The following is an 11286-nucleotide window of genomic DNA, read 5'->3' as shown; positions in this document are numbered from 1 at the left end:
AAAGATTAAAATAATATTATTTTAAATTATAGAAATTAAAAACACTAAGTTTTAAATTTGGATGATACAAAAAATATATGCTTCAAATTCAAGAGACTAAAAATATAATTAAACCTTATTATTTAGTATACATTTATTTACTTTTAAAAAAATTGGGTTTTGCAATAACCACCATAATTAATAATTTTAGTTCCTAGATGAGATTTTGAAGTATCTTTTCAAGCTTCATTCCTTTGAATTGATTATGAAATTAATCCTCGGTCTAGCGTTTATTCTCGCTTAAAAGACCCTTTCCTTTCCAATGATGTATTATGAAAAAAGAATCAAATTAAAAAAATGAATATGAGCATGGTTGTGGCCCTTTTACTAGATTTATGTTTGACACAGTGTCATTGACTATTCAAGATGCTCATGTTTTGAGCCTCTCATAGTGGCTTTTATTATTTTCTCTCCTTTTGTCTTTTATATATATGTGAGCAATCCTAGATCCCAAGAACACTACATAAACACACAAACATAACTTTTCCCTCTTTTATAAAACAATCATGAAAACACTTCTCAAAGACTTAAAGCTAGCACCAACAGTTCCTCATAGTTCCTACACCACCCTTAATATCTCTTCCTTCACACACTAGTAAGTTGTGACAATCTAAATTTCCACAAAACTGATGAGCTTCCTAGCTAGTAACTCAACAACCACCATGTCAAAGTTGTTCTATGTTTGTTCTTGTGTCCTTATTATTTTACCTACCATGGTCTTAGGATACTCTTGTTCATGTGACATAGAAGAAGGTAACAAGAGTGATCCAAGTGAAGTCATCCACTACAAACTTGGCTCAATTGCTTCTATACTTTTTGTTGGTGCTCTTGGTGTGAGCCTTCCATTGTTGAGCAAGAAAATCCCAACACTTAATCCCAAGAATGACATATTCTTCATGATTAAGGCCTTTGCTGCAGGTGTGATCCTTACCACTGGCTTTGTCCACATACTCCCTGATGCATTTAAGAACTTGACTTCACCTTGCTTGAAGGATAACCCTTGGGGCAAGTTTCCTTTCACTGGCTTTGTTGCCATGTTGGCCTCCATAGGGACCCTTATGGTGGACTCATTTGCTACAGGATTTTACCATAGGCAACACTTTAACCCCTCTAAGCAGGTTCCTACAGCTGATGAGGAAATGGGGGATGATCATGCTGGTCACATACATGTTCATACACATGCCACACATGGCCATGCTCATGGACCATCAACTCTCTCCTCTGAGGGCTCAATAATACCTGAAGTACTTAGGCAACGGATCATATCACAAGTAAGATCAATTAGTTGTTTTTAATTTTTATTGGTCAGAATTAAACTTGATATCAAGGGATTTACAACACTCACACAACAGTGCTCAATGATCTGAGCTAAATTAATTAGTTGTTAATGTGTAGTACTAGTACTTTTTTCTTGGATATAATGGATTTTGAGTTTTTTGTGTTATCAATTAATGTTGTTGAGTTTGGATTGTTGGTTTGTGTGCTAGGTGTTGGAGATAGGAATAGTGGTCCACTCAGTGATCATTGGAATATCATTGGGAACTACAGGGAGCATTGATACCATAAAGCCACTTCTAGTGGCCCTTTCTTTCCATCAATTTTTTGAGGGGATGGGGCTTGGTGGTTGCATCTCTCAGGTATTGCAATTTGGTTATTATAGTTTCATAAAAGAAATTAAGGTTATGCGTAGATTCTCCATGTAAGTATTTATTAAGAAATTGATTTGTACTTTTCTCTTAAATTAAAATCTGACTTTTATATTGGAGCTCATTTTATGCTACTTCTCAAAAATAAAATTACATCGTCACTTAAAGTGAAATTCTAATTTTAATTAGAGAACAGTATCAATAGTATTGTAACTAAGTTTTTTCCTTAAAATAATAAAAATGGACTAAATTTTTCATATGGGGTTTAGAAAACATTGAAAAATGAAGTTGGATTCATTTACTATTATGAAATGTAAGTTTCAAACAGAAGAAAAGAGTAAGTTGCGTGTGATTTTATGCAGTTCAAAAAGTAGCATAGAATGGGCTCCAAAATGTTGCCATGGTGACAATATCGTTACATTTTCATGGTACTTTTCTCATGAAGGAAAAAAGAGAAAGACCAAACAGTCACTAGTGAATTAAAACATGTTTTTGGTTGGTACTGTAACTTTAAAGTTGGCTACTAGGTTCAGAAAAGAAAACAAGCTTTTAATTAATGCTAAATAGAATTATATTATGGCAGGCAAAGTTTAAGTCAAAGTCTATGGCAATTATGGCAACCTTTTTCTCCCTAACAACTCCATTTGGGATAGCAATTGGAATGGGAGTGTCAAGTGTGTACAAAGAGAATAGTCCAGCAGCTTTGACCGTTGAAGGGATTTTTAATTCTGCTTCTGCTGGGATTTTGATCTACATGGCATTGGTGGATCTGCTAGCAGCAGATTTTATGAACCCAAGGTTGCAGAAAAATATGAAGCTGCAATTAGGGGCAAATATCTCTCTTCTTTTAGGTGTAGGTTGCATGTCTCTATTGGCCAAATGGGCTTAAGTTTTGGTCTTTTACATTCCACTACTCAGGAAAATAGAGCATTTTCTTTTACTCATTTTTTGTCACTATATCTATTTCTTTCTCTTCATTTTCTTTTGGTTTAAGTGCACTTTTAATCTCTTTTAAATGAAATAATAGTACAATCTTAGTAATTTTATTTTCATAAATTTAGTTCTTCAAATATTATAATTGTATTATAATTGTATATGTATGTATATATTCTAGTTTTCAATTTTTGTTAAATATTTAATAAGTTTTATTAGTTTGACAATAATATATGATGACATAAAAATTCAATGTGTCAAATTATCATATCAACATGTGTGGTGAATTGACACAAATGTTGAATTGTCATTTCATCCCGCCACATAATTTATCAATATTATATTACCTAAATTTGTTAAATATAGAATAAAAAAATGAATGAAAAAAATCAAAATGACATTCTTTAAGAGAAAAAAAAAGTTATATATTAACCGCATAAAACAATTTCATATTATTATTCAATTACAAATTACCATATATATGATGGGTTTGTTAATTTTTACAATAAAATAATTAAAGTTATATTAATAATAATTTTTTATTGATTAATAATTTAAATATTTTTATATTGACATTATATAATCATTAAATTTGTACGATAAGTAATTATAATATTTAAAAACTAAATTACAAAATTAAAGATATGAAGAAAAAATTGTACTATATAATACCTGATAAATCGAAGGTGCATTAAACATTTTTCATTTTAACCGTGTTTTACATCAAAATATGCACCACAAGATATATGAAAAGGCCAAAAATAAAAATGCAGTTTATGCTGCTACTTATGGAACTTTTACATCAGAAATATAAAGTATTGGATGCTTTTTCGATCATACCCTTCAATGATTGATGATGTGGAACAAAAGCTTAAAATATCTATCAAGCATTCCAAAGTAAAACAACAACTTTAAAAGATAAATAAATTGAACTAGAAAGTCAAAATGAATTTTTTAAACAAATCCTTGGTTCGAGAAGTACTTGATTAAGTCTTCTTAAGAAAGTTCCATGCTATTGATTTTTTAAAAACTCAAATTACAATAGTTGTATTTTGATATTCTTCTTCTAAAAATATTGTACTAAGCAGCAAAATATTAGAAAAATATATATGTAAAAGAAAAAGTATTAAAGTGGAATATAAACAATGATTATGTAGCTTTGTGGAGTTGTGGTTTGTCAATGGTCAACCACTCAATAGAACAAGTTCTTATAAGAACCCCACGTTCAAATTGTTTCCCAAAATGGTCACGATGCCTTATAACACTAGGTTACAAGGATAACTAAGCACAACATGCATGTTGTATATAATTGCATGGTGGGTCCGAGGGAAACTAAATTTAATTTTTTAAACAAGTTTTTAAATTTAAATCTTTTAAATAAAAAAAATAGTGAAGAAGAGATATCTTACTAAAAATGGGAAAACTAAATTCTTAACAAAGATTAGTAATCAATAAAATAGATGTATTGTGTCTATGTTGAAACACTTTCTAGATAAAATAATTACAGACTTAATCGCTACATCAAAATTTATTTTTTGTGGCAATTAATTTATTTTTTAGCGGCCATATAAATAGTTATTATTTTTTTTACCAACATTTAAATAATGACTAGTGTATCTAGGGTCGCTAATACTCTTACCGGCATTTATATAAAATACTAGTAAAGACTTATTAAATTCTCGGAAAAACTTATTTTTTTAGTGGCAATTCTAGTAACCATTTTAAAGGTTATTAAAAGTTTTTTTTTTCAATTGTCTCCTTTCCATCCATTTAGTGACTTTTATCTTTTGCTAGTAAAACTTTAAATAATTTATTCCTATAATTTTCTTTTCTAAATTCATAACTTATATACTTTTTTATCTCTAGTCAATGTTATTTGTAAGATGAGGGTTGTCTTCTATTTATATATTTTTTAATTTATTTTTTTAATTGTCTTGTCTCTTAAGAGATGTGAAATTTATAAGGTGAAAGTTGCTCTCCAATTGTTTTATAGCACTATTGAACTTGGTAATAGTGGGTGATTTGATACCAATTTAGAATAATGAATTAGGAATCTAACACAACCTTATAAAATTAACTTGTAAGGTGATAGTTATTACTCACTTATATACTATTTAATTATCTTATCTCTAATCGATGTGAGACTTAAGTTTTTTTCAATAAATAATTATCGCTAATAATAAACTTTAGTGTAATATAAATACATTTTTAGTGGCTATTATATATTAGTCATTAATATTTTTATTATATAATTAAATAGTGATAATTAAATTATTACCATTAAATAATTGTCGTTAATAACAAATTTTGTTGTAATGAATCCATGATTTGTCAATGGAATTGGCATAGATGAACAATTTAATGACTTTTCTCTTGTACATAGAATTTGTTTAGATAAATAAATTTATACAAAAATATTTATAAAAGAAGAATTTTCCTACAAGTTACAATTATCTTAAGTATAAGTTAATTTATGAAAATTTTCTCATATTAATTTCTCTATATTTGTAAATTATATATAAGATAATTTTAATTTATAATAAAGAACTCTCTAATAAATACTTCTAAGAATTTTATCTAATCATTTCCTTATTCTTGTCTATCTTCATGAGTGTAGGAGAGTATATAATGAAAATGAGATATGTATGTTTGTCCCATTTCAAAGCCTATATATGTGAGACTTTAATTCCAATGTTCTTCTCATTATACTTAAGTTATTAAGGTTTATGTAGAAAAGTACTTGACTACAATTTTCATCCCTACAATTGGAATATATTGACAAGACATCAATCTATGAGAATAACATGTTGTCTTTGAACTCTGAATCTAGCAATTTCTCCCATCCATTAAAACTCATTGTGCAACGTTTTTAGTGGTACAATACACATACATTTCTATTCATGAATTATATATATACCAACCTAAATAATAATAATAATAATAATGCATCACATTTGGTGTTTTAAAAGTGAGTTAAATAATACTTGAAAATTGTTATAATTAAAGTTTTATATAAATAACTTTAATGATAAAAATATACATTTTTAAATTAGATAAATTAAAATAAGATTACTTTTTTAAAAGACTAAAATTGAATTTGAGAAATTTAGAGGACTTACAAAATATGACTTACTCTTTTTAGATTAAAATGATATATATATATATATATATATATATATATATATATATAATAATTAAAAAAAATAAACCTTGGTGATGTGGAACTCTTTGCTTTGGGAAGTTGTGAATCATCCATTGTGACCACTTTATGAGAGATCAAATCCACCGTTTCCACCCGTTCACGTTTTTCAACCCAGTATCCTATACCCTGCATTTATGAATAACAATCCAAACACAGAAACAAGAGAAACCCCAAAGTTGTACTCTCCTAAAGAAGCTGCTCCAAAAAACAAAAATTGGTTATTTTAAGTAATATTTGGCAGAAACAATAATCATTCTGATAACTCTAGTAATAACTTTCCAAAAGAGAGACGTGTTGCACCAACTTTTTTCCCATAACTTTAACAATATAATCAATCGTAACCTTTAAATAGAGTTGAGGTGTTAGGACATAATATCAACATATTAACCAAATCAAGACCAAGAACGAACCCATCCTAGGTAAATCACACATGTTAAGGAGTTTGCATATGACATCATCTTGTCCACATAAATGCATATTTTATTCAGTCTTTTTATTTTAGGTAAGATATCTTTTCTCACTATGGATGCACGTCTTTCCTTTCTATGACCCCATTTTTGCTTTTAAGACTCTTTTTCATTCCAAAGGACTTAAATGCCCTTGGGTGCTAAAAGGTATTTTTGCCTTGCCATCCAAAAGCATTGCAAATTATTCAAATTAGTAATTTACATCTAGGAACATGCATAAATGCTCAATATTCAGATTGCAGTATCTTTTTAGAAAAATCCTTCAGGTTTTACTAATCCACTATTGCCTAGCTCAACCCTTCGAACAAATCACATCTATATATGTTTTTTGTATACCATTTTCGTACACCGTTTATATATTAATTAATATCTAAACATCAAATCATCCGGATTCTATTCATATTATTTTACATTAATATATTTTTTAATTGATCAGTACTATGAGTTAAACATAAGTTTTTAATTAAGCATGTCAAAAGAAAAAGGAAAAAGTCAATACATAATAAAATAATTGCATCATTGTAAATCATACTCACTAGTAGTCAAGTATACAAAATAGATTTGGCATCAAAATAATCGGATTAGGGTAATAAGTTATAATTATAATTTTTCTAAAATATACTTATAATAAAGTTTGTTAACGTGTTATGAGTAAAAAAGCAAGTAAGTATACATTAACAAGGTGATGATGGTAATAACAATAATAATAATAGTGACTATGGTAGTAGTGAAGGAAGAAGTGGTGGAGGTGATAACGTTGATGTGATAACAACGATGATGATATGGATTGTGTGACAATGATAGAGACAAACATGTTGGTGGTGGTTAGCGTCAATAGCAATTAGCGTCAAAATTACTAGAATTATCTTATGATGCTTCTTGAGATTCATCGTCGCTTAACATTCAAACACTTACATTTCTTACGTAAAATGGAGCTTACTAAGATAAAAATCGTTTAGCGCACACTAAAAGGTCAATCTTTATGGCTTTTGCACACTTATAATAAAGTTTGTTAACGTGTTATGAGTAAAAAAGCAAGTAAGTATATACACACTAGTACAAAAGAGGTATTTTACGTCGGCTATTTTAAGGTTTTCACGTCAGAAAAGGGTCCGACGTTAATGCGGGAGACATAAATTTACGTCAGCCGTGACAGACGACGTAAATTTACGTTGGACACACCATGTCTGACATAAATTTACGTCGGACAATGCTATATCCGATGTAAATTTACATCGGACATGGTGTGTCCGACGTAAATTTATGCATTTTTTTTAAAAAAAAATTATTATTTTTTGATACACCCAAAACATGCATACAGTCCAAAATACAAAACCTAATCTAGGCAGTCTATAATACAAATTCAAATATAATTTATATTTCAAAATTGAATGAAAAAAAGAAAATAATATATAAATCTTAAAAAGCATAAATTAAGACAATGTAAATCCTATTATCCTAAAAAAGCTATAAAACATATGTTTGTCAATGCTATCAAACTAGAAACATAATATCCAACTAACTAAACTTAGAAATCTAACTATTATATACTTTGAAGAAAAAAAGTTGTCCATTGTTATCTTGATGATTTCATCTTCGGGCAATGGAGATGGATCTTGAAAGACCTGAAACATTAATTTAAGTGTCATTAATATGCAATGTTAATTATTATAAAGGTAAATATACTTAAATAAATTTTGATATGAATTACCTGCCCCAAGAATCAGTAATACCCGCAAAAACTATGGCTTTCATCCAATACATGATGTAATAGCCACATTCATACGAGTCTTGTTGCTTATTACACTAAAATGATAAACAAATAACTATTATTTCCAAAGTCGATAAATTCAAATATTATTGCCTCTATTAATTAATTTGCTAACCTTAGGGTATATGAATTGCAATGTCTTTGATCTGGCTCTTCCACTTAAAATATTAGCTCTAGACATGATTCTAATTAATTGAAATAAAAATAGATGTTAGCCAATATATATAGTTACAGTTTTAAAACATAATGAAAAAATTTAGTTACCTTTATAATTGACATTTAATTTCGTGGCTTGGTTTTCGATGTAGTGAACAAAACCACACCACGATGTATTCCTTAGGAATGATTACCATTAACTACCAATGGACCTATATTGTATGACAAAAAAATTAGTTATAAAATTACCATGATTAAAAAATCAATTAAAAAACTAACCTGTCAATGTATGGAGCCATGTATATATCTCTTCCTGATTCACTCATCCATGTTTGCATATATTGCTAGATCTGGACCTGAGTGTTTCCTGATTTTTGGATGGATTAAGGCTCAATAAATCCATATACTTGTGCTTGTGCTTGCTCCACACTCAATTTGTCCATGTACCTAACACAATTAATTATTATAAGTTAAATGTAATTATTGTAATTTTAGACTCATAAAAGAAAATATCACTTACATGGCCCACAACTGTATGATAGATATATTTAACATGGAGTTTCTCCCAACAATCTCTAATGCATCGGGCAGGGATACGTATAGTGGAACATTAGAACTATCAACTCCAAAAACTCTAATGTCCCACTGCAATTGAATTGGTTTCTTCTTCAATCGTGGTAATATGGTTAGAAGCCTAGATATGGGATCATCCTCAGCTTCTGCGATATCAGCATCATCAACAACAGGTTCTCTCATGACCTCGTTACCACGATTGATAAAATCCTAAAGAAAGAATCAAAATTAGTTAAACAATAATAGAATAATAAGAATATAAAAGAGAAATAATAGAATTACCTTTTCCCGTGCTGAAAGCGGCATCACCAAACATTTTGGCCAAGCTAAGAATGTGTCGGTTGCCTGCCCCACTAGTTGAACCTCTATATTGGGAAAAGGCACTGGAGTAGCAGCATCTTGAACTTGGTCAACCATAACCTGTGTCTAGCCTGGCTCTAGAGGGACACCATGGATGGTTGAGCCACCCTCAAATACTCGACCAATAGCCACTAACCGTGGGGGGTCATCCTTAACATATAACTCATACTAGTTTAGTACATCAGTGTGAGTCTGTTCCCCTGAGGGATCTGGAGCAGCACAACTCCTTTTAGTATTGACTCGAACACCATCATGAGCAACTGCAGTCTGTTGCTGAGAATGAGCCAAAAACTCAAACTTCTGTTCAAACTCTTCTTGAATGTTCTTCAATTTCTCTTCAAACTGCATCTCCATTCTCTGCATAGCCTCCTGACTACAAGAGTCAATAGTACTGCTCCTCGATGGTGGTGCACCAAAGTAATCTCGGTGACTCCAAGAACCACCAATACCACGCACACGCCCTGTGTGCTCTGGCCTTCCTATGGCCGTTGTGAGTATATCATCCCGACCATGGGGAAAAAATGAGCCCTGGGTGGTCTGCTCAACTAAACCCTCCTACAACATATTAACAATAAGTATACCCTAAACTAAACTTATGAATTGAATGAGTTGAAATGAAGAGTCTTAGTTTGTATATTTTTACTTACTATTTTATCGGCAATGACCCTTGCAGACTTAGAAGTCATTTGCCCATCTGATTTTGTTCGAGCTGCTATCCACATCTCATAGCGGGGAGGTGAATCCACACGGTCAGCAGACTCAACCCCTGATGTCTCTATCCTAGCCTTCATCAATTTCTTTTTTTTTTAATTCATATCCCCCTCTTCACAATATATGGGGTGCATCATTCTTGCTCTGTTGTTCTTGGGCAGCTACTCTTTTGGCCTGCAATAATACAAATAAGAAAATGAGATTAATTAAAATATGCCTTAAGTATTTGTGTCAATGTAAGAATTATCAAATAACTAACCTGTCAAGAAGGGTCCAATCGAGTGGCACGAAATTGCATCCACTCCTCATCAGTAATATGGTACTTTAGACAGGGAGTCTCATTTTGTCGCTCTCCAAATACATACTCCCGTGTCAAGAAAGTCTTAAAGTCTCTCCACCTGGTGGCAAGGGCAGATAACATCTTCCTCCTCATGACCTCAGTGTTAGGAATGTAAAAATTTTGCTATCAAAATAACAACAAATACTAAATAACGTATTTAAGTTATATAATATTGAAGGGATGTGAAAGTATATACCTGAATATCCTGCCACGTGAGGTTCTTGTCAGCCTCCTTAACGTCATCCCATGATGGAATGATAATAGAAACATGACGTCGAGCTAGGACTCCTAAATAGCTCCTAAACTTTACAGCATTTGGGCTGATGCCGTGCCAGAATGAGGATCCACCTCAACCGGTGTCCTCTCCTTGGCAATGCGTCCAGCTGTCAACCTAGACAATCGGGTGACAGATCTACCTTCCCTCCTTCCACTGCCAGACCCCGAATCTGTCATAATCCTGAAAAAATTAAACTCTCATTATCAAAACAACGAATTAACTAAATAGACAAATAAAGTAAAAAAGATAATAACAACATAGCAACAAAACAACTAATAAAAAAATGAATAATACACAAACACAACCCTAAAAAATCGATAGTAATTTCGGATAAAATTGATAAATACTTCTACTAATACAACGCTAAATTAAAGGTTAATGCGTAATTTGGTCCCTCTTAATAATTACATTCTCCTTCTTTAATGCATCTGGAACGGCCCGTTCTGAAACCAGAACAGGCTGTTCCAGATGGACAATTAACACAAAATTAATGTGTCTGGAACGGCCCGTTCTAAAAACAGAATGGCCCGTTCCAGCTGCATTGTTAATCTGGAATGACCTGTTCTGGTTTTGGAACGACCTGTTCCAGATGAACAATTAACAAATAATAAATTCAAGTAGAACGACCTATTCTAGTTGCAGAACGGGCCATTCCAGATGAACAATTAACACAAAATAATGTAGAGAAGAGAACTAATTAAGTTGAAACTAACCTCAAATGTGCAGGCCCAATGCAAAACAGCTTAGAAAGAGAACGTGTGCAGAGACTAAGATATGTAAGTTTCTTTCTCTAAACTTAGATGACAAAATA

At 31.1% G+C, this 11286-nt stretch overlaps 1 protein-coding gene across 1 annotated transcript; it reads left to right on the top strand.

Annotated features, from left to right (window-relative positions):
* The first annotated feature begins 483 nt into the window (after nucleotides 1-483).
* Nucleotides 484-2629, top strand: LOC109792239 (zinc transporter 1). Its single transcript, XM_020351634.3, has 3 exons — nucleotides 484-1310; nucleotides 1527-1676; nucleotides 2269-2629. The coding sequence occupies exons 1-3, from the start codon at nucleotides 669-671 to the stop codon at nucleotides 2572-2574; spliced, it is 1098 nt and encodes a 365-aa protein (XP_020207223.2). The 5' UTR covers nucleotides 484-668; the 3' UTR covers nucleotides 2575-2629.
* Nucleotides 2630-11286: the final 8657 nt, after the last annotated feature.

Source organism: Cajanus cajan, chromosome 8 (assembly GCF_000230855.2).
Source record: "Cajanus cajan strain Asha chromosome 8, NIPB_CcT2T_4, whole genome shotgun sequence".
NCBI classification, from domain to species: domain Eukaryota; kingdom Viridiplantae; phylum Streptophyta; class Magnoliopsida; order Fabales; family Fabaceae; genus Cajanus; species Cajanus cajan.
Note: the sequence above shows the minus strand (reverse complement) of the source record. Positions and strands in the feature narration are given on the sequence as shown.